This window comes from Schistocerca americana, chromosome 2 (assembly GCF_021461395.2).
Source record: "Schistocerca americana isolate TAMUIC-IGC-003095 chromosome 2, iqSchAmer2.1, whole genome shotgun sequence".
In the NCBI taxonomy this organism is placed as follows: domain Eukaryota; kingdom Metazoa; phylum Arthropoda; class Insecta; order Orthoptera; family Acrididae; genus Schistocerca; species Schistocerca americana.
The window spans coordinates 180,312,342-180,336,414 of record NC_060120.1 but is presented as its reverse complement, the minus strand read 5'-3'; the positions used below and the strand labels follow the sequence as shown (position 1 = coordinate 180,336,414).

The following is a 24,073-nucleotide window of genomic DNA, read 5'->3' as shown; positions in this document are numbered from 1 at the left end:
GTGAAGATCGTGTGCTCAGCCACCACTTTCGTCATGCTTGGCCTCCCAGGTCCCCAGACCTCAGTTCGTGCGATTATTGGCTTTCCAGTTACCTGAAGTCGCAAGTGGATCGTGATCGACCGACATCTCTAGGGATGCTGAAAGGCAACATCCGATGCCAGTGCCTCACCATAATTCCGGACATGCTTTACAGTGCTGTTCACAACATTATTCCTCGACTACAGCTACTGTTGAGGAATGATAGTGGACATATTGAGAATTTCCTGTACAGAACACCATCTTTGCCTTGTCTTACTTTGTTATGCTAATTATTGCTATTCTGGTCAGATGAAGCGCCATCTGTCAGACATTTTTTGAAATTTTGTATTTTTTTGGTTCTAATAAAACCCCATGTCATTCCAAGCGTGCGTGTCAATTTTGTACCACTCTATCTACATTATTCCGTGATTTATTCAGTTTTTAAATTTATACTGACTTTTTGATCATCCAGCATATTAAGAACAATAAGGGACCCAAGACTGAACCCTGTGAGACACCATTCTTGGTACATCCCCAGTTAGAGGACTCTGCTGATTTTTGCAGTTTGTCTATAGTGTTAATTTCAACTTTCTGGATACATCCAGTTAAATACGAATTAAACAATTTGTGCTCTATCCCATTCATACCACAATACTCAAGCTTATCTAGAAGAATTTCATTATTCACACCATCATAATGTTTAGGAGATCAGAAAATACGCAAATGGGTGACGTTCGGCTATTCCATGCATTTAGCATTTGATCAGTGAAAGTGTATATAACACTTTCTATTGCAAAGCCTTTCTGAAAACCGAATTGACATTTTGTTTGTATTTAATTTTTATAAATACGTCATGCTGGTCTTGAATACATAACTTTTTCAAGAATTGTGGATAAAGCTGTCATAAGTGAGATTGGTTGGTAGTTGTTAGCATCAGACCTATCCCCTTTTCTATGTGATGGTTTGACAATAGCGTATCAGTCTATCTGAAGAAATGCCCTGTTTCAGTGAGCTACTACATATGTGGCTGAGAAACCTACTTATTTGTTGGGAACGCGCTTTTAGTACTCTGTTGGAAATGCAATCAATTCGAAGTGAGCTTTTACTTTTAAGTGAATTTATTATTTTCCTAATTTCAGTAGGAGAGGTTGGATGAATTTCCATTTTATGAAACTGCAAAGGTATTGCCTCTTTGAAATACTGCCTTGCATTTTCTAATGAGTAGCTGGGTCCTATTTTCTCTACAACGCTTAAAAATCATTATTAAAAATGTTTTCTACTTCCGATTTCCTGTAACAAACTTTTCATTGAGTTTCATATAAATACATTCTTCCTGCACTCTCGGTTACCCTGCTTCTTTTTCACAATATTCCAAATTATTTTAACTTTTATTATCAGGTGTGCTAATCTCAGATATAATGCACATACTTCTGGACTTTTCAATAACTTTTCTTAATACAATGCAGTAGTTTTTATAATGTTTCACTGTTTATGGATCATTTGTGCTTCTAGCTATAAGATACATTTCCCTTTTTGTTTACAAGATATTTTTTCCCTTTAGTAAGCCATAGTTTTCTTAGGGAAACTGTTTTCAAATATACTCAGAAAATTATCAAGAAATTGGTTAAATTTTAAATTGGCATCAGGATCCCAGTCTAACTGTTGCAAATTTTCCCTAAAATTTTCAGTTGTTAGATCGTTAATGGAATGCACTATTTTGGAAGACTGTTTTGCATTAATGTATGGAGCTATATCATATACTGTAACTACCTGTGCATCATAATCAGACAGACCATTCTTAACAGGAGAAGTTTTTATTTGATTAAATTTCTCTTGGTCTCTTAAACCATTATCTATTAATGTGCTGCTTTCCTGTAGCACCTGAGTAGGAAAGTCAATAACTGACATGAAATTGAAAGAACCAAGTAATATGTCAAGTCTAGCTTTCTCTCTCACTTTCAGAAAATCTACATTGAAATCCCCACAAACAATAATTTGCTTCCCACTGTCTGACAGGTAGCACAACAAATAATCCAACCTTTTCAAAAATAGCTGAAAATCTCCCAGTGGGGAGCTATACATGGCTTCATTTATAAAAGTACCATTATTTAGAGAATTAGAAAAATACCGTTATTTCGTTTAAACTGACAAGCACATGTTTCTGTATGTTCCTCTACACAATTTTTTTTTATTTCCAAATTTTTCACACTAAGACAGATTTTTACATACATGGCAACTCCTCCTCTCTAGTTACATGTGCTGAAAGCTTATATCCACCTACATTTACCATTTCCATACCTGTAACTATGATGTTCAGACAGGCACACTACATCTATTGCACCCTCAGTTTCTAAATATTCTAAACAAACAAGAAGCTCATCTACTTTGTTTTTTAATCCCCTGATAGTCTGATGCAATATACTAACATTATTTTTCACTTTGCTTGTATTGACAATCTTTGACATACTGAAATTATTTTTCACTGTATTTTTATGAGAATCTCGTAATATTTTAACATCTCTAGTACCTGCCTGTCTGAGCTTCTCATTAAACTTAATTTCAATCAATGTTGGATGATTGGACACTGAGCTCAGCTTAAAAAAGAGGCACTCCTATGATTTTCAGCACCCCTCCCCCCCCCCCCCCCCTTAAAGATTTTGCTATCATCCCAGACAATTTACCATTCTCTTTCCTATTTAGATGCATTTCATGTCTTGTTAAGTCCTACCTACCTATACCATCAACAGGAATCAAACCTATGCCTGACAAAATAGAGGCCTGAAGCAGCTGATCTAGCTCCATATTGACCCTCCTGACAGAGCTGATCAATTGGGCTCGATCATACTTCAACAGAATTATTTTTGACTTCATTTTAAAAAAGTACCCATAAACAAATATTATTAATGTGAAGAAGAATTTATGACTGATTGTCACAAATAACTATGCCTGAAAATTAATTTTACTATACTTCATTCAAAAGAAGTACTTTAATTAAATATTTTTCTCTTAATTTAACTATATTTTCAACATGGTTGTATTAAATCATTTTGTGGTACTTAAAATTAAAAAACAGCTGTAAATAGTTCTGTATACTTACAATTAGAAAGCTGTTTTAACTTGAAGAGCCACCTGTGTCCCAATCATTTAATTATATATAACATGTTATGTGACAATAAAATTTGTAATCTATTGTATCCCGTGTAAGCCTCTTAATGTACTCATGTCTCCTCCTACTCCAACCTAAATCATATTGAATCAGCTTACTGTATTTATCTCTTCATTAGTATGAATTATATAAAGAAAAGGTAAATTCCAGTAGCAAATGTAAAACAGAACGAGAACAAAAAAAGAGAGCAAGCGAAATGAGAAAAATCAAGCGATATTATAGTTGGCAAGCGCAGGTACTTTCAGAATGGTAGAACACGTACAGCCAGATGTTCGTGAAGACGAGTTGGTCATGTGATGTTAATTTCCGCTCCGAAACGCCAGCGTAGCCAGGCGTTTTACTGGCGCGATTTGCTTCCTAAGATTGTCACTTTGACATTCTCTTTCAACGTTTCATCTTTGATGTAACATCTTTGGTGTGTATTTTCCCAGTGTTTGATGCTGATTTGTTCGTGCGGTTACGCAGCGGGTTTGGTGTATGTTGAGAAGAAGGTAGTAGTGTCGTGATACAATGGGTTCTAGATATGATAGAGCCATCACAGTTTTTTCTCCTGATGGACATTTGTTGCAAGTGGAATACGCGCAAGAGGCAGTTAGGAAAGGCTCTACAGCTGTAAGTGTATTATTATGTAAATAATAGTACTGTGTAGCCCGGAGTGTAGCAGAGTTGTTTGACATCTATGTAACTATACACTGATAGGCATTCAGTCAACAAGACTCCACACAACCTTAACCAAAGAACCTTCCATTTGTCTCGGATGTCACACACTGCAATAGCGTTACATGTATCTCCACTACATATCTCTCTCTCTCTCTCTCTCTCTCTCTCTCTCTCTCTCTCTCCTCTTCCCTCTCTCTTCAGACATACACACCTACCTCTAAAAATATGCACACTAATTTCTGATGAACATGTTATCTGTTTGTAGGTTGGTGTACGTGGAAAGGATGTTGTTGTTTTGGGAGTAGAAAAAAAGTCTGTTGCGAAGTTGCAGGAGGAACGAACTGTAAGGAAAATTTGCCTTCTTGATGACCATGTTGTTATGGCATTTGCAGGTACGTGTACAACCCGTAAACATTTATTTCGCGTGTGTAATTATCTTACGTGTCTTATGGAAAAGAAAGAATATAAAACTGTACATACTGTTTTTGGTGCGTAAATTAATTCCAGCCAATATGTTCTGTGAAGTCACAAGGTGTGGCATAATTCAGGTTAAATACTACCTCCAGTTGATGTTTCCACTAGCATGACCTGCCATTTCACTACTTCACTATCACAGTGCAGTGGCAGTAAGCCAAAAATAAATTAAAAATTTTATAAAGCATAATGGGTTTTTGTAGTTTTTATTTATTTATTCGTATAGCTTAAAGTGCAGTGTAAAAATACAAGTACATAACATTAGGTTTTGTATACAAAGAGAATACACACCGAGCGAGGTGGCGTAGTGGTTAGCACACTGGACTCTCATTCAGGAGGACGACGGTTCAATCCTGTCTCTGGCCATCCTGATTAAGGTTTTCCATGATTTCCCTAAATCGCTTCAGGCAAATGCCGGGATGGTTCCTTTGAAAGGGCACGGCCGATTTCCTGCCCCATCCTTCCCTCACCCGAGCTTGCGCTCCGTCTCTAATGACCTCGTTGTCGACGGGACGTTAAACACTAATCTCCTCTCCTCCAAAGAGAATACAGAAAAGCAGAACTACTTATAAAAGTATCTAAATTTCAATAGCTAAGTTCCTAATCCATATAAGAACTGTATCATCAACTTTCATGAGATTACTCCAAATCCCCCACTATCAATGCAAGGGGCATTCATCTGTAATGTGTTTTTATGATTTGCATTGTCCATGTGAACTCTGTTCAATTTCACCTAAGTACTTAGGGTACTTCTTATGGCAAGGAGTGTTTGCGATAAGTTTCACTCTGAGCTCTGCGTTTGTTATTCAGATGGAATGATACTTCAGTTTTACTTGTACTGGATTTAAAGTTGCCACTTTTTAAAATAGCTCATAATGGTTAGATCACATGTGAGAATTGTCGCAGCTTGTTTGAGATATTTGGTTCTACAAACCACAGCAATATCGTCTTTGTAGCAGAATTTTGTTGACCTAGTATTGGGGAGATCAGAGATATATAGACTGAGTAGTAGGGTGGCTAGTGTGCTAGACCATTACTTAATTTCCTTTCCTTGCCCACATTTTCTTACAAGTAAACGTGGAAATACCTATTGTTTATTTTGATGTTGATGAGAGTTAGTGTTTCGCAATCACATTGTTTCTTGTAATTTGCATATCATCTCTTCTCTCCAGACTGTCATATCCTGCTGTTAGGTCTATGAGCCGACAATGTCTTCATGTTTCCTTGGAAACCAGCCTCTATGAAAGTTGTTAGTTCCATTACCTGGTCGTAGCAAATATGCTGTGGCCTGAAACCTGCTTGCTCAGCTGCGATATGTTCCTGAACGAAGCCATTAATTCTACTATAAATGAGCCTCTCCAAGAGTTTATAAGTAGGCCTACGGCTCGGCTCAAAAGGGAAATTGGTCTGAAACTTTGAGGGTGGTCAGCTGGTTTATCTACATTCAAAATTGGCATTATTTTTGTCCTCTTCAGCTCGTTGGGCAGTGATTGATTATCTAGGATGTTGGAGAACAAGCGGACAAGCCATTTTTTCCACCATTACCAGCGTTATTAGAAATTATGGGTGTATATTATCCAGACCAGGTGCTTTACCGAGTTTAGTTTGTTTCAAGGCCTCGTCCAATTCAGTCAGTGTTAATAGTGAAGAGAAATTGGATTCATTTGGGCACTGAGCTTTTAGAGAAGTGTGTTTCATTTTATTTTGGAAGTATGTTGTTTGTCTTGGGACGATCTAGCTGTTTCAACTATACGGTTAGCGATTTGGTTACCTGAAATACAAGGCTTCTGACCGCATTTATTGGAGGCTCCACCAACCTCTCAAAGAAGGCTCTTTGCATTTCTACCTGAATGTTAGATGTTTAATTTTCTACTATCTCATAACATCGTACACTTCTAGCAGCATCAAAACTTTGAAGGAGGTCATCTGCAATATCACTGTCACCAGTTCTGTCGCTGTCACCAGTTTAGCTATTTTCATCATAAAGTTCTTCACAGTGTTCATTCCATCCTGGTATATGTTCCTTTCTGTCTTCATGAGGGATAAAATTCTTAGCAGCAGTAAGAACAGCCCCAACAAATCAAGTATAGTTTTTAGGTTTTGGTGGAATAAAACAGATGTATTTATCTAGGTGCTCGAAAAAGCTCCACCCCTCAGCCCTGTGGAAATTCCATCTGGGTCACGATATGGATCCCGCTGTTGGAACAGAGAGCCCAATATCAAGGATTACGGGCCTCTGTCGGCTCTGGGCAGCAATCGGTAGAACATCCAGGGCCAGAGCACATTTGATTGCTTCTAAATGTTATTTATAATGGTCACTTCCATTTCTGTTGACACATAATGTATCTCATTTTCTAGGGTTTAAACTAGCTCATGTCCATAATAGAATACTACACATGCACCCCAAGTAATGCCAAATGATCTAGAACAAATGACCAGTCAGACCAAGTATTAGATTTCCTGGCTACAAAATTACAGATAAATCAAAATCAAATTTTTTTGTAGTTTGATACAGTAGCACACCAAAAGGCTGATACAGTTAATTACTTTATGTGACTTTGATTTGTCAAGATTGCTTGTTTCTTCTAATGAAAAACTTTATTTTAATTGTAGGCTACTGGATATGGTAATCTTCCCCGAAGTCAGTGCAAATGCCATGGTCAGCAATGGTTGCATTTAGGTATTTGGACATTTATGTTGAGTGTCTATAGCTAATTTCAGCCTGGCTGTTGGTGACAAGTTCTATTAATTTAGCACTTGTGGCATATTTACAATGCTTGTACAGAACGATCCATAGTGTTTACTGACCAGCAGCTTTCCAGTATTCATCCCAAGGTTGTAATCAGTTCCTCCACATATTTTGCACAGTTTCTTTCAATTTATCACCAGAATTGTGATTGTCACTTTCTCTTGCAAACTTTCTCTCGGTACCTACATAAACATTCCCCTTCCTCAAAATTGTTGTCATGGAGCATTACTTTTCTCTGACACCAAACCACATGATTTTGCTGAACCTTTTCACTAACCATGTTCTGCTCAAAAAGACACCTTTCTGTGCCAGTATGTTTGTGCTTTCAAGAGAAATCCCTCATATCCACTTAACACGATAAATCCTTTCTAAGATCCATATTCGTTGATGACATTTACATGATCTAAACCCATGGTGTGGACAGTGTTGCTGTTTCATCCACCATACATGAAACTGCGTGCTTATTCCTCATGCCTTCACATGACTGAAGCATGCCCGTAGAAGCATCAGTTTGTTTCTCCCCAGAGGGCTCATGGTTCTTTCATGAGTTTGTGCGTGGCGCACATGGGCCCCAAACTATTGCAGCCCAGATTTCCTTTTCAGGCTGCATTGCCTTTACCGTGCCCCTCCCTCCCCATCCTCGCTTCTTTCCAGCTGCCCCCTCCTTCCCGTCTCTGTTTTGATTTATGTCAACCTGGATATTGGATATCCACCTGGTTCCCCGTATTCCCCCCCCCCCCCCCCCCCCTGTCCTTTTGTGAGTATGTGCGTGGCGAGCACGGGCCCCTGAGCTATTGCAGCCTTCCTTCTTTCCCGGGCTGCATTTCCTTTCCCTTCCCCTCCTTTCCTGTCCTTGCCCCTTCCCCTCCGCCCTCTCCGCTCCCTCTCTTGGTGTCCTTGTTTATGTTGGCCCCGCTATCCTCGTGGTTATGTTTGCTTTGCGATTTGGTTTTGTTGAGTAATTACCTCATCCTTTTGACATTCTCTGGTCCCCATCGGGGATTTGACCTCCATTACTAAATTTCTCTTCCGTAGTGTAAGCCATTTGGAGAAAAGCACCTTACCTAGTGTCTCTGGTGTGTTCCCTCCTAGTTCCTTCCATCTTTTCCTTCACGTCGTTGTCTGATGCTAGGGTAGATAGCCAGCCCGTGTGGTGGGGTTGCTATGTTCCCTTTTGGTTGAGCCCCGTGAAAACACAGGGATCACACTTCTGATACCTGAGCTGTGACCACCTCATGTAAGCCTAGGAATGGTTGCTTGTCATCATAAAGCATCAGAACTCCCAGCAATGGCCACCGTGCCAGAGGGTCCTTGCTGTGGCTGGGTGGTGACCTTGGGAAGAGCCCCTGATCAGAGTGGGTAGTATCAGGGCGGACTCTATGCAGATGAAACACATATGGGTCCAGAACTCTGGCCGTTCTTCTATGGCCATCTCTTTGAATGGAAATGATACTTTTAGTGCTGCCTCTTCGGTCTTCCCCTCCATGGCTACCCCCTGGGAGGAGGGTCCGGCTCATTGGCTAGGGCCGAAATCTTTCCCCTGCTATCTGGTTTGCAGCAGGACTGATGGGGATACTTTCACCAATACCAAACCTTTATTTTTTGTGGAACACATTGAAAACAAGTTTGGCGAAGTGGGCCATCTGAGCAAGATGCGGTCAGGTTCGTTGTTGATCAAAAGTGCTTCAGCAGCCCATTCTGAGGCCCTTCGTGCCTGTGACCATCTTGGCACAATTCCTGTGTCCATCAGCCCCCACCAGTCTTTGAATATGGTTCAAGGTGTAATTTTTCACAGGGACCTCATCCTTCAAACTGATGGGGAACTTGGGGACAATCTAGGACCGCAGGATGTTCACTTTGTTCGGCATGTTCAGAAGGGCCCGAAGGACAATCACATTGATACTGGTGCCTTTATCCTGGCCTTTGAAGGGGATAACCTCCCTGAGGTGGTCAAGATTATGGTTTATTGATGTGATGTGAAGCCGTACATCCCACCACCAATGAGACGTTTTAAGCGCTTGCGTTTTGGACACGTCTTCCCACTGTTCACAGACCCCTCTCTGTGGTGGCTGAGGACGTCCACTCCATGAGGGGGGGTTTCCTGTGTTCCCCCTCCTGTGTGTGTTAATTTTCGTGGCAGTCATTCTCCACGTTCACCGGATTGCACGGCTTATAAGAAGGAAAAGAAGATACAGGAGTATAAGTTCTTTGATCATCTAACCTGCACTGAGGCTCATGAGAAGTATGCAGATCTTCATCCTGTCCCAATGATGTCTAGTTATGCTTTAGTTACATCTTCCCTCTTCCTTACCCCACTCCCAAACCCCTTCCCTGCAGTTCCCACACTCTTCCCACCGGGCACCACATCCCCTCCCCAGCCAGAGAAGTGTCCCACTTCTTCGGCATCTGCCGGTCAAGGGCACCCCTCCCAGGACCCCCTTCCCGGCCAAAGGTCTGACGACCACGAGAACCATGGTCTGTGGGCCCCAGGTTGCCCGCTCTCTTTCTTTTCCAGATCTTGCTGCAGCTGGCTCCTTTTTGCAGCACAGCCCTCCTCGATCTCAAACAGAAAAGAAGAAGAAACATAAGTCCCAGGGCAAGGAGCCTTCGGTGCCGCCAGGGGTCTCATCCCCAACTTCGCAACCTGACTCTGACCTGCTGTTATGGATGTCACCCCCTCCTTGTCAGTGACCCGGCTGCATGACTGGCTTTAATCTCCTCACCCCCCATTTGAATCATCATTTTATGGTTATCCAATGGAATTGTAATGGATATTACCGTCACCTTCCAGAGTTGAAATCCCTTATTTCGTTTTACTCTGCAGCTTGTGGTGGTTCTACAGGAATCTCATTTTACTGATGATCACTCACCGACCCTCCGTAGTTTGCGTGTTTTCTGTCAAAATTGGGTCGGCCCCTTGCGGGCCTCTGGTTGCGTTTGTACGTTGGTCCATGCAGGTGTTCCTAGCACATGGATTTCCCCTCAAACTACATTGGAAGCAGTTGCTGTTAAAGTCCACCTGGACTCTGAGGTCACAATTTGCTGTCTTTATCTCCCTCCTGACAGGGCTCTTACATCTGCTGCCTTAACAGCCCTTCTTCAGCAACTTCCTCCTCCCTCCCTCCTTCTCGGGGATTTTAATGCTCATCAACCCTTGTGGGGTAGTACATTTCCATCTAGTCAGGGTCTTCTCATAGACCAGTTTATTGCAGACCACGACTTGTGCCTTCTTAATGATGGCTCCTCTACCCATTTCAGTGCCGTTCATGGTACCTTTACTGCCATTGATCTTTCTCTTTCTTCTCCCTCCCTCCTCCCTTCATTACACTGGTCACCACACAACGACCTTTGCGATAGTGACCACTTCTCGTTGATTCTCTCGCTCCCTTCCCACTCCCCGATGGGCAGGTTACCTCCTTGGTCCTTCCAACACGCGGATTGGCCTCTATATACTGCACAGGTCAGTTTTTCTCCCTCTTTGTTGGGTCGTATTGATGATGTCCTACGTGACGTGTCTGATGCGATTGTTCGCGCTGCTAGCCTTGCTATCCCACGATCATCTGAACCATTTTGCCACCGGCAAGTCCCGTGGTGGATTACGGCCATTGCCATCCTTGATCGCCGTTGAGCTTTGCAACACCTTAAGTGACACCCATCTGCTGCCAATCTTATTACCTTTAATCGCCTTCACGCCAAAGCCCATTACTTAATCAAATGGAGCAAATGAGTGTGTTGGGAATGCTTTGTTTCTTCCCTTGGTTCTACTGTCCTTATGTTACAGTATGGGCTATACTTTGCTCTCTCCAAGGTTGCCATCGGCAGTCTACCCTCCGGGGCCTTGCCCTCCCGGATGGCCTTTGCACGGACCCATTGATTCTCGTGGAACACCTTGCGACCCATTTTGCAATAGCATCAGCATCACCCTCCTATCTGGCTGCTTTCCTTCATCCAAAACAGCGGGTCGAAGCTTCCGCCTTATGTTTTACCCCTTGTCAGTCAGAATTTTACAACGGAGCTTTTACTGAATGGGAACTTCTTTCCGCACTTACTTCTTCTCATGATACGGCCCCTGGCCCAGACTCCATTAGTAACCAATTGCTTCAGCATCTCAATGCTCCACAGTGATGACATCTTCTCCGGGTGTTTAACCGTACTTGGCTCCAGGGTGACGTCCCTTCTCAATAGAGGGATAGCATCGTGGTTCCCATCCTTAAGCCTGGTAAGAACACCCTGTTTGTCGAAAGCTATCGGCCAATTAGTCTGATAAATGTTGTTTGCAAGTTACTTGAACGGGTGGTAGCCCGTCGGCTCAATTGGCTCCCCTACTCTCGGGATCTATTATCCCCTTACCAGTGTGGCTTCAGAGAGGGATGGTCTCCAATCGATCATTTACTTTGATTGGAATCTGCAGTTTGGCAGGCTTTTCCTCAGCACTGCCATTTGGTTGCTGTGTTTTTCAACCTTCGCAAGGCCTATGATATGGCTTGGTGCCATCATATTTTACTTACACTTCAGAAGTGGGGTCTTCGGGGCCCACTCTCGATTTTTATCCAGCAGTTCGTGTTCCATTGGTCGTTCAGGGTTTGGGTTGGTACTGTTTTTAGTTCTACACGGACCCAGGAGAATGGCATCCCACAGGGTTCTGTATTTTGGACTTGTAGCCTCTGTCTGTCCTTTGGTCACCCCTGCTCTATATGTGGATGATTTCTGCATTTGGGTTAGTTCCTCTTAGAGTGCCTCTGCAGAGCAGCAACTCCAGGGTGCTATACGGAGTGCCTCTGCATGGACCCTCTCACAGGGGTTTCAATTCTCTCCTTTAAAATCGCAGGTGGTCCACTTCTCTCGCTGTACTACGGTCCATCCCGATTCAGACATTTACCTCGATGCACAACCGTTACCTGTGGTCCCACAGTTTCGTTTCCTGGGTCTTCTTTTCGACAACAAGCTTACTTGGGTGCCTCGTATCAGACTTCTGAAGATAGGATGCTTCTGTAAACTCAATGTTCTTCGCTTCCTTGCCCACACTTCTTGGGGTGCGGATCGTTCCACTCTTCTCCACCTTTATAGTGCTTTAGTGCTGTCTCACTTGGACTAGGGTTGTCAAGTTTATGCTTCGGCTGTTCCTTCTACACTGCGCCTCATGGATCCGATCCGCCGGTGCCTTCCCTACTAGCCCTGTTGATAGTCTCCTGGTTGAAGCTGGGATCCCCCCTCCCCTTTTCTGTTTGGCAGTCACAGCTTCTGGTTTCTTATGCAATCGCTGTCCGTTCCTCTCCCACTTATTCTTCCTATTCTATTCTATTCCCTGACCAAGGATGTCACCCACGTGATTTGCGCCCTCGGGCAGGTTTACCAGTTGGGCTCTGCCTTGCATCTCTTCGCTGTGATTTTCAGTTTCCTTCTTTGTCCTGTCTCCCACATTCCCTCCCCAACACCCCCAATGATTAGTTCCTCTGCCCCGGATTAGGATGGATCTCCACCGACGTTCAAAACACTCCGTTCCCCCGATGGTGTTCCATTGTTTTTTCCGCCGAATTTTATGGGAGTTTCGGGATGCTGTTGTTTCTTCCTTCCCCACTGTAGCCCGCCCCCCCTCCCCCTCCCTCCTCTCTGCCACAGTAGGTGACAAGCGCATTTATCCAACCTGTGTGGTGGGGCTGTTATGTACCCATTTGGCTGAGCCCCCTGACGATACAGGAATCACACTACTGATACCTGAGCTGTTCCCTCCCCATTTTTGCCAAGGAGTGGTTGCTTGTCATCCTGGAGCATTGGAACTCCTGGCAGTGGCCATCGTGCCAGATGGCCATTGCTGTGGCGCCCTTCAGGAGAGGTCCTGATCAGAGTGGTTGGTATCAAGGCAGATGCTTGGCGCATGAATTGTGTCAACCTGCAAAAAGCTGGCCATTCCCAAATGGCTGTCTCTTTGAGTGGTAGCGGATCATTGAATGCCACTATTTATGAACTTGCAGAAGAAGGGCCAAGCTTTACCATCTTGGGATGAAACTTTCCTCACCACCTGGTCTGGTGGATGGGGACACATTCACCACCATAAAGCCATTGTTTTTCTGGAGAATATTGTGGACAAGTTTGGCGAAGTGGAGTGTCTCAGACGCAATTGGGCTTCCTGTTGATCAACGCTTCTTCTGCTGCCCAGTCTGCAGCCTTTCGTGCTTATGATCATTCTGATGACATCCCAGTGTCTGTTATCCCTCACCATTCTGTAAATATGGTCCACAGAGTGATTTTTCATAAGGACCTCATCCTGCAAACTGGGGAGGAACTGCATACTAATCTGGAGCAATGCAGCGTTAATTTTGGTCAACATGTGCAGAAGAGTTGTGAAGACAACCACACTGATACTGGCACCTTTATTCTGTCTTTTGAGAGGGATAATCTCTCGGAGACCGATGTGACCTGCCACCCACGAGGTGCATGCGTTTTGGGCAAATGTGTCTTTCCACTGAATGGCTGACCCTGTGTGTGGTGACCATAGCAACCCACTCCATGAGGGAAGCCCCTGTGTTCTGCCACCTGTGTGTGTAAATTGTCATGACTGCCGCTCCCTGTGCTCGCCAGATTTCCCAGTTTACAAGAGAGAAAAGAAGATTCAAGAGTAAAAGTCCATGGACCGTTTATCTTATGCAGAGGCCTGCCAAAAATATGACCCCCTCCACCCAGTGTTGATTTCTTCTACTTTTGCCTCTCTTACATCCTTCCCCCCCCCCCCCTCCCCCACCTCTGACTCACCCCATCCCCATCCCACTCTCATCTTCACCTCACTTGTGGTTCCCACACTTTCCCCTCCAGGTACCTCCAGGTTGATGGTGGGGGGCACTAAACTCCCTGTTGCTCCTGCTCCATCTACTTCAGGAGCAACGCCCCCCCAACCATCGGGGACATCAGTTCCCCCTTCCCAGCCGGAGAAGCGTACAACTTCTTCGGCTCCTCTCGCCAGGAAGGGGTCCCTTGGGGACCTCCCTTCGCAAGTTCCAACCGGTACACAAGCGGACACCCGCAAGTGGCTCAAACACCCACCGGTCCCTGGTCGTAGGGCCTCACGGTCGTCGTCCGTCCCTGAGACTGACCCAGTGAAGCCCTCCCAGCCTGAACCACCGAAGGCACAGCGAGATAAGCCGAAAAAGGAAAAGGTACCCAAGAATCCCGACATTGCGGTGGCACCCATCCCACCGCTTCCTACAAGCTCAGCGTCTGAGGACGAGGTCGAGATTCTGGCATCTGCTGAAGACCTGGATCTCGCCGGTCCCTCAGACGCCATGGATGTCACTCGCGCGGGTACTGAATCAGTGGCAGTGAGTGAACAAGTGGCGTAAATTGCCTTCCCAGTCCCTTCACGCCTTTCTCAGCCATGGACAATGTCATCCTCCAGTGGAACTGCAGCAGTTTCTTCCACCATCTAGCTGAGCTCCGACAACTTATCAGCCTTCACCCTTTCTTCTGCATTGCTCTTCAGGAAACTTGATTTCCAGCAATGCGAACCCCCGCCCTTCGTGGCTATCGGGGTTATTATAAGAACCGGGCAGCTTATGAAAGGATGTCTGGTGGCGTCTGCGTCTATGTCCTTCACTCTCTGCACAGCGAGTCTGTCTCTCTACAAACACCTTTAGAGGCTGTTGCTGTTCGGGTGTGGACGCCACAGGCTGTTACCGTCTGCAGTCTTTACCTTCCACCGGATGGTGATGTCCCACAGCATGTCCTGGCTGGGCTGGTAGCCCAATTGCCGCCACCTTTCTTGTTACTGGGCGACTTCAACGCCCATAATCCTCTGTGGGGTGGGTCAGTGGCAACAGGTCGAGGCGCCACAATTGAGCATTTACTGGCACAGCTCGACCTTTCCATTTTAAATGATGGTGCCGTCACTCACTTCAGCGTGGCGCATGGCACGTACTCCGCCATCGACCTTTCGATCTGCAGCCCTAGCCTGTTACCTTCTGTCCAATGGAGAGTGCATGACGACCTGTGTGGTAGTGACCACTTTCCGATCTTTCTGTCACTGCCATAGCGTCACTCTTCTGGGCGCCCTAGCAGATGGGCTATGAATAAGGCTGACTGGGACTTGTTCTCCTCCATTGCCACAGTTGAGCCTCTCTCTCAGGATGCCATGGATGCGGTGGTTCACTTGGTCACCACCGGCATCGTAGCTGCTGCAGAATCTTCCATTCCCAGTTCTTCTGGGTCCTCTCAGAGGAGGACTGTGCCTTGGTGGTCGCCTGAGATCGCTGAGGCGATTAAAGATCGCCGGCGGGTGCTACAGTGTCGCAAGCGACATCCCTCCATTGAACACCTCATCACCTTCAAACGGCTGCGTGCACGGGCCCGCCGCCTTATCCACCAAAGCAAGCAGGAGTGCTGGGAGCGGTATGTGTCCAACATTGGCCTCCATGTCTCTCCATCGCAGGTCTGGGCCAAGATCCGATGCCTCTATGGCTATCGAACCCCTGTCAGCGTCCCTGCAATCTCACTGAATGGAGCAGTTTGTACAGACTCCGACGAAATTACCAACAGCTTGGCAGAGCATTTTGCTCTGAGTTCTGCTTCTTCCAATTACCCACTGGCCTTCCGCTCCATTAAAGAGCGGATCGAACGTCGGCGCCTTTCTTTTCGCACCCACCATCCTGAATCCTACAATGTTCCATTCAGTGAGTGGGAATTGCACAGTGCCCTCACTGCTTGTCCTGATACCGCTCCTGGGCCAGATAGCATCCACTGTTAGATGCTGAAACACCTTTCAGTGGACTGCCAGCGACGGCTCCTCGACCTTTACAACCGTATTTGGGTCGAGGGTGAGTTTCCGTCGCAGTGGTGGGAAAGTATTGTTATCCCCATTCTGAAACCAGGCAAGAACCCTTTGGAGGTGGACAGCTACCGCCCCATTAGCCTCACCAACGTTCTTTGCAAGTTGCTTGAACGGATGGTGAGCTGGCGCTTGAATTGGGTACTGGAGTCTCGGGGCCTTCTGGCTCCGTCTCAGGGTGGGTTCTGTAAAGGCCGCTCTGCCGCCGACAATCTGGTGAGCCTGGAGTCGGCCATCCGTACTGCCTTTGCCCACCGTCAGCACCTGGTCGCTGTCTTTTTCGACATGCGGTGGGCGTACGATACGACATGGCGGCATCACATCCTTTCTACGGTTCATGAATGGGGTCTTCGGGGCCCTCTGCCGATCTTTATCCGAAATTTTCTGTCGTATCGTACCTTCCGCGTGCAAGTCACGGCCTCCCATAGTTCCTCCCAAGCCCAGGAGAAAGGGGTACCACAGGGATCTGTCCTCAGTGTCTGCCTGTTTTTAATTGCAATAAACGGGGTCGCTGCAGCGGTGGGAAATTCTGTCTCCGCTTCCCTGTATGCTGACGACTTCTGCCTTTACTACAGCTCTATTGGCATTGCAGCTGCTGAACGTCAGCCACAGGGCACTATCCGTAAGGCGCAGTCTTGGGCCGTAGCTCATGGGTTCCAGTTTTCGGCGGCCAAGACCTGCGTTATGCATTTCCGCCGGCGATGCACTGTTCACCCGGAGCCGCGGCTTTGTCTTGATGGCGAACTTCTTGCTGTGGTGGAGTCACATAGGTTTTTGGGTGTGGTTTTTGATGCCTGGTTGACTTGGCTGCCTCATATTCGGCAGCTTAAACAGCATCTAAATGCTCTGCGATACTTGAGCCACACTCGCTGGGGCGCCGACCGATCTACCCTGTTACGGCTCTACCAGGCGTTAATCCAGTCCCGTCTGGATTATGGCTCAGCATCCCCATCTGCGTTGCGGATGCTGGACCCCATCCTCCACAGCGGGATACGCCTTGCCAGTGGTGCTTTCCGGACCAGCCCTGTGTACAGCATACTTGTGGAGGCAGGTGTCCCTCCACTGCGGTTACGACACCAACAATTACTGGCTGCTTATGCTGCCCATGTTTTTAGCTTGCCCGGGCATCCAAATTATCGTCTCCTGTTCCCGCAGTCTGTCGTCCATCTCCCAGAACGTCGGCCCCGGTCGGGTTGTCCGATCGCCGTCCGCGTCAAAGAGCTTCTCTCCGGGCCAGGGGTTTTCCGTGTTCCACCTCCTTTCCGGGCCCCTCTGTATACACCCCCGTGGTGTGTGCCTCGCCCTTGCCTTCGGCTCGAATTGGCATAGTGCCCGAAGGACTCAGTCCCTCCGGAGGCCTTCCGCCGCCACTTTTATTCCATCTTAGCCACGTATCAGGGCTCTGACGTGTTTTACACTGACGGCTCGATGGTTGCTGGTCGTGTCGGTTATGCGCTAACTCTAGGGGACCATTCCGAACAACATTCATTGCCGGCTGGCTGCAGCATTTACACTGCTGAGCTGGTCGCCATCTTTCGTGCCCTAGAGTATATCTGCTCCTGCTCAGCTGACTCCTTCGTTATCTGTAGCGATTCCCTGAGTGGTTTACGAGCTCTCGACCAGTGTTTCCCTCGTTCTCGTCTGGTGATGGCTATCCAGGTGTCCCTGCATACTCTTGCCCGTTGTGGCTGAACTGTGGCCTTTGTTTGGACCCCAGGCCATGTTGGGATACCCAGCAATGAAAATGTTGACCACCTGGTGAAAGAGGCCACCAGTAAACCATCTCTGGAGATTGGCCTCCCGGCGACTGATTTGCGGGCACTATTACGTCGCAAAATTTTCGATTTATGGGACGCTGAATGGCGCAACCTGCCCATGCCAAACAAACTCCGTCGTATCAAGGAGACGATGACTGTGTGGCGGTCATCCATGCGAGCCCTCCGCATTGGCCACACCCGACTGACACACAGTTATTTACTGTGTCGTGAGGACCCACCTCTTTGTCGTTGTGGGGTGGCCTTGACTGTGGTCCATATTCTGTTGGAGTGCGCCCTTTTAACTGTGCTCAGGCAGGCTTTTGCCCTGCCTGATACGCTCCCTGCGCTTTTAACTGACGACTCTGCCATAGCGGACTTAGTTTTGTGTATTATTCAGGCAGGGGGATTTTATCGCTTAATGTAAGTGTGTGTGTTTTTGTGCTGCTTCTGGCCTATGGCCTACGATTTTAGTCTGATTGTTTTAATGTGTTTCTTGGTGGTTGGCTTTTCCTTTTTTGTTTCTATGGTCGGCCAACCACCGTCACACTCTGTGTGATTTTAGTTCATCTTGTCTGGTCTTTGTCTAAGTTTCTCTTGTTCTGTGTCGTCTGTCTTCTCTTCTGTTGATCGTTTTTATTCTCTGTGGGGTGTTTTTAGTATTTGGAAAAAGGGACCGATAACCGTAGCAGTCTGGTCCCTTTAATCCCCACAAACCAACCAACCAACCAACCCAATGCCCCCGGAGGCGCCATCCCACCCTTCGCAACCTGAGTCTGACATCTTATTTACGGATGTCACCACAACTTCATTGGTGACAACCACTCTCTGCGTGATGATCCAGTGGAATTCTTGCTCTTCAAGAAATGTACTTCCATAATGACCACTCTCCCATGTTTTGTTGTTATCGGGTGTTCTGTAGGAACTGTGCCAGACCCCGGATAGTCTCTGTAGGGGCCTGCGCTTTGGTTCACACCGATGTCTTCAGTGACTGGATCTCACTTTGTACCAACCTGGAAGCAATGGTGGTAGGTGTGCGAGTGACCTCAGCAATCACCATTTCCAATGTCTACCTCCTTCCAGGTAGGCCACTGCGTTATGTTGACCTGTCTCTCATAATACAGCAATTCCCCACCCCTGTAACTTCTCCTTGTGGACTTCAGTGCGCACTACCCCCTGTGGGGAGGATTGCCACTTCGATGGGTAGGGGTCTTCTAATTGACAAACTTATTACAGACTTTGATTTGTGTCTTCACGACGTCAGCCTCCCTGCCCCCGCCACCCAGGGGGCTTGCCGCTCTTTGGCGGGTTCATACTTGGCTACCACAGGGCCCCAGCCTTTGCAGCATCTTTTTCGTTCCATGCTGCATGTCTATCCTCTTGCTGTTCTGTTTCCCCTCTCTTTGGGAACATGTCTGGACTGTTTCTGGAAATGTATTCTGCATTTTTTACAATCAATATCGGAATACTCTACACTGTATTTCATTCCTTGTTTCCTCCTTCGTGTGCCTTCTATCCTTCCTCCGCTTTGATGTTTTGTGTGTAATGCATAATTCACAGCTCCGGGTCAACAGGTAGAGTTCACACGTACCACCTGGTACCAGTCGGGCCCAGGGAGGGGTGATTGCCTGAGCCGCTATCTTCCCAAATCGCCAATTGGACCCTCTGTCAGATGTTCGGGAGGTGTGACCGGAGGTGTGAACAATCACCTAAGGCAGGTTCGTCCCCTTATGAGGGGGTCCCCCAGTTGGAAGGAGCGTGCCATTGGAGATGCTGACAATCGTGGGGGATTTTCTCACAGTGAGCCAATCATCTTCACAATCAACGTCTACAAAACCTAAACAGAATGAGGCTAGCAATTCAAAGACCCTTCCAGCTGCGCCATGGTTTCTCGTGATTTCACGTACTGAAGATGGTCAGTCCTTCACAACGGTAAATCCGTTTATTATTAGAAAGGTGTTGCTGCCATTGTTGGTCCTGTGAAACCCTGCACTCATTTACGGAATGGCACTTTGCTTTTGGGGACTATTTCTGAGTCTCAAGCGCAACAACTGCTTGCCAACTCTATTCTGTTCATGTTGAGGCCTATGAATTCTTCCCATGGTGTTATTTACACTAACTGCTCAAGTGCTCAACAGTCTGACTGAGGCCGAAATCCAATCTTACCTCTCTGATCAGAGTGTCATTGCCATCCATTGGGTGATTAAAAAGGTATTCTTCCTTAGTGCCCATTCGCACTCTTTTTTTTCACCTTTGATAGAGTGGTGCTTCCGTCCAGAATCAAAGCAGGCTATGAAATTATCACAGTCTGACCATACTTTCCGAACTCGATGCGCTTCTACCAGTGTCATCATTCCAACCACACTAGAATGTCTTGTCAACAGTGAGCCAAATGTGTAACCTGTGGTATGGATGCGCATGAGGCCGATTGTCCACCTCCTCCTCCCTGCTGTATCAACTACAATGGCGGCCATGCTGCCTCCTCTCGGGATTGACCCATTTTTCTTGATCCGGGTCAAGGAAAGAGTGCCTTACCAGGTCACCTGCAAGTTATTGGCTAGCCGTAAACCCTGCGTTCTCCTGTCTGGCACTCGTAGTTCTGTTCTTGCTACCTCTCGCTCCATGAAAGACATGGCCACACAGACATGCGACCTCAAATTCAGCTCTGAGGTTGTGAAATCGCCCAGTGTAAAGGTAGCATCGCCATCCCCCCATGTAGCTGTGCAACAAGCCATCAAACTCTTGCTTCAAGGGGCAAAGCTATTAGCTACACAACTAGTAGGCTTGAAAGGACAGTAGTAGTACTCCTATGAAGACTTCCTACGTCCCTCCTGCCAAATAACACCTGAGTCTTCCACTGCTAACCGGAAAAGCTCGAAGAAGTCCCACAAAGGCAAACAGTATTCTCCTTTGTCGATTCGAAGATCCTCTTACACAGTGTTGCCACGTGATACCTTAGCCCGGTTGGCCTCCGTGTCACTGGTGCGCACCACCAACCGTTTTTCTGTTTTGGACTCTACAAACTGACAGCACAAGCAAGCTGATGCTACTGTGGACTTCATGGAGCAGGATCCTCCTGCTTCTGTATCCTGTAGCAAAGAGTCTTCGCAGACTGTCACTTGGCAACATTCAAGGTGACACCCCTTCATTTCTTCCTCCTCATGACTCTCCTCCAATGGAATGTTCGCAGCCTTCGGTCCCACAAAGAAAATTTATGGCTGCTTTTAGCATCGCAGCGTTCTCTTGTACTCTGCCTTCAGGAAACAAAATTGTGTCCTCACAACTGTTTTGAACTTTCACATTTCTTTCTGGTTCATTTTAACCTTCCCCATGAGGTTGGCGTTCCATCTCATGGGGGCATCCTGTTGCTCATATGGGATGACGTTCTAGTCAGTCCATCTCCCTGACTACCCATCTTCAAGCCTTTGCTGTTCACCTTTCCTTTCCTCACCTGATGTTTTCCCTTTGTACTATTTATATCCGTCCATCATTCAATGTCAGCAGGGCAAACTTCCTTTAGCTTGTTGGGCAGCTACCTTACCCATTTCTGCTACTCGGTGACTTTAACGCGCATCATCCCCAGTGCGGTTCTCCCAGAACCTGCCAGAGAGGTGCCCTCTTGGCTGATCTTCTTAATCAACTCAACCTCTTCTGCCTTAACACTGGAGTGCCCACATTACTTTCCAACTCCTTGCACACCTATTCCCATTTGGACCTATACTTCTGCACTGCCCAGCTTGCCCGTAGACTTAAGTGGTCTGTTCTTTCTGACACCTACTCGAACGACCATGTCCCATGTGCTGTCCATTTCCTAATTCCTACCCCACCTGCGTGCACACCCAGATGGCAGCTTACTAAGGTAGACTGGTGGCTTTACTCCTCCCTGGCGACCTTCGAAGAACAAGATTTCCCCAGTTGTGTTGACCAGGTGGAATATCTCACTGATGTTATCCTTACTGCTGCAGAACGTTCCATTCCTTGCACTTCCTCTTTACAATGCCATGTCCCAGTCTCTTGGTGGACTGAGGCATGTTGCGATGCAATTTGCGCGCGGAGATGCGCTCTCCGTGTTTTTAGCCCTCATCATTGGGAGGCAAACTGCACTGATTATAAACAGATGCATGCAAAATGTCGTTGTGCTCTTCGGGATAACAAAAAAGCTAGCTGGATTTCGTCCACTAATTCTTTTAACAGTTCCATCCCTTCCTCTGTTCCCCCGGTGGGCCCGGGGGTTCGAATAGGCTCGAGGTATTCCTGCCTGTCGTAAGACGCGACTAAAAGGAGTCTCACACCTTTCAGCCTTTATGTGATGGTCCCTTGCAGGGTTTGACCTACATTTTTCAAAATTTTCCCGAAGAGTGAGCCAATTAGGGAAGGGTGCCTTACATGGCGCATCATGTCCATCGTGCATTGAGATCTTTAGCCCACTTTCTCGTCATGGCATTGCAGTACCGCTCATCCTCCCTCCCTTGACCAAGGACGCCATGGGTGCGTTTTCCTCCACCCACTGTGCAGTGTTGTGTTCTGCAGTAATGAGGATCGTGGAATTCTTTGCACCTCATATCCAGCACAGCAGCCAGTCTGTTGTGGTGGGGCCACCATGTACCCTTTTGGTTGTAGCCCCCTGACAATACAGGGATCGCTCAGCTGGTGCCTGTGCCATTAACTCCCCACATATGCAAAGGAGTAGATGCCCTTTACCCTGGAGCATCAGGACTCCCTGCAATGGCCAACCTGCTAGGTGGCCTTTGCTGCAGCTGGGTGGTGCCTGTGAGGAGGGTCCCTGGTCGGAGTGGGTGGCATTAGGGTGGATGACACTTGATGAAATGTACCACGTCATCACTTGCTAGTGATCAAACGCCAGCAGTCTCGAAGCATTCCAAGTCTCAGTACAATGCAAGGAAGTATGATCCTAAATCGTTCCCCTCCCTGGCCACACCATGGGAGGAGCACCAGGCTAAGGATGGGAGCGAACCTTATTCACCCCAGTACTCCGTATGTACGAGAGCTAATGGGGACTCTTTTGTCTCGACGAAGCCTCAGTTTTTTGTAGAGCATTTGGAGGACAAGTTTGGGGAGGTGGGGGGGCTTGTCCAAAATGTGGTCAGGGTCAGTCTTGATAGAAACGGCATCGTCTGCCCAGTCACAGGCTTTACTCGCTTGTGACAAGCTGGGGGATGTTTCCGTTACCATCACACCTCATAAGAGCTTAAATATAGCCCAGGGTATTATATTCCACAGGGATCTCCTTTTGCAGTCTTATAATGAGCTGTGACGAGGAGTTCATTTTGTTCGGCACGTCCATCAGGGTCCGAGGGATAATCAGGTTGCCACTTGTACCTTCATCTTAGCCTTCAAGGGTGGCACATAACCCGAGAAGGTCAAGGTGATGGTCTAGCACTGTGATTTCAAGCCATATATCCCTCCCCCAATGCTGTGGTTTAAGTCCTGGAAGTTCGGCCATATGTCTTCCCGCTGTACTTCCAGCATCACATGTCGAGATTGCAGACGTCCATCCCATCCCAATACTCCATGTGCCCTGCCTCCCATCTGTGTCAACTGCGGAGAGCATCGTTCCCCTTGCTCACCAGACTTCAGGATTTTACAGCGAGAAAGGAAAATTTTGGAATACAGGACCCTGGACTGATTGACCTACATTGAGGCCAAGAGGAAATTTGAGTGCCTACATTCTGTGGCTATGACCTCCTTTTATGCTGCCGCTACGAGAACAGTTCCGCGAGTTCCAGTCGGCGCCCAGAGTCGGAAGACTACACCTGCCCCCATGACAGTGGGAAGTCATTTCCCTCCCTGTTGCTCCCGCACCACCTGCCTCGGGGGCACTATCCCCCCAACCATCAGGGACACCAGTCGCAACTTCTCAGCCAGAGAAGCGCAAGTCTTCTTCTGCTACTCTTGCTAGGAAGGAGTCCATTGGATCTCTCCCTTCCCAAGTGTTTCTGCTAGTGGGGTAGGTGACACCCACCAGTGGCTGAAATGCCCAAAAGCAGCTGGTCGTAGGGCTTCATGATCATAGTCAGTCCCAGAGACCGAATCAGTGAAACCCTCCTGGCCAGAGAAACCAAAGGATCAGCGAGAGAAATCCAGAAAGAAGACCCCCAAGACCAAGGGAATTGCGATGGCACCCACACCACTGCTGCCTACAAGCTCTGCGTCTGAGGATGAGGTGAAGATTATGGCATCTGCTGAGAACCTAGATCTCCCCAGACCCTCAGACACAATGGATATAGCCTTTTCAGGAAATAAGTCAGTGGCAGCAGGCGTAGACTACCTCATTGAGTGTTTCATTCCTTCCCAGTCTCACAGTCACATCATCTCCAGTGGAATTGCAGTGGTTTTTTCCACCACCTGGCTGAACTATGGCAACTATTAAGCTTTACACATGATTTCTGCATTGCCTTCCAGGAAACCTGCTTCCC

General features: G+C 46.9%; 1 protein-coding gene across 1 annotated transcript in view; it reads left to right on the top strand.

Annotated features, from left to right (window-relative positions):
• Positions 1 to 3,596: 3,596 nt before the first annotated feature.
• Positions 3,597 to 24,073, top strand: part of LOC124595383 (proteasome subunit alpha type-7-1) — a 40,699-nt gene continuing 20,222 nt past the window's right edge. The window contains exons 1-2 of the mRNA XM_047134100.1: positions 3,597 to 3,796; positions 4,110 to 4,236. Coding sequence (XP_046990056.1) covers positions 3,695 to 3,796; positions 4,110 to 4,236 — 229 coding nt within the window. The 5' untranslated portion in view covers positions 3,597 to 3,694. The remainder of the gene's footprint in view (positions 3,797 to 4,109; positions 4,237 to 24,073) is intronic.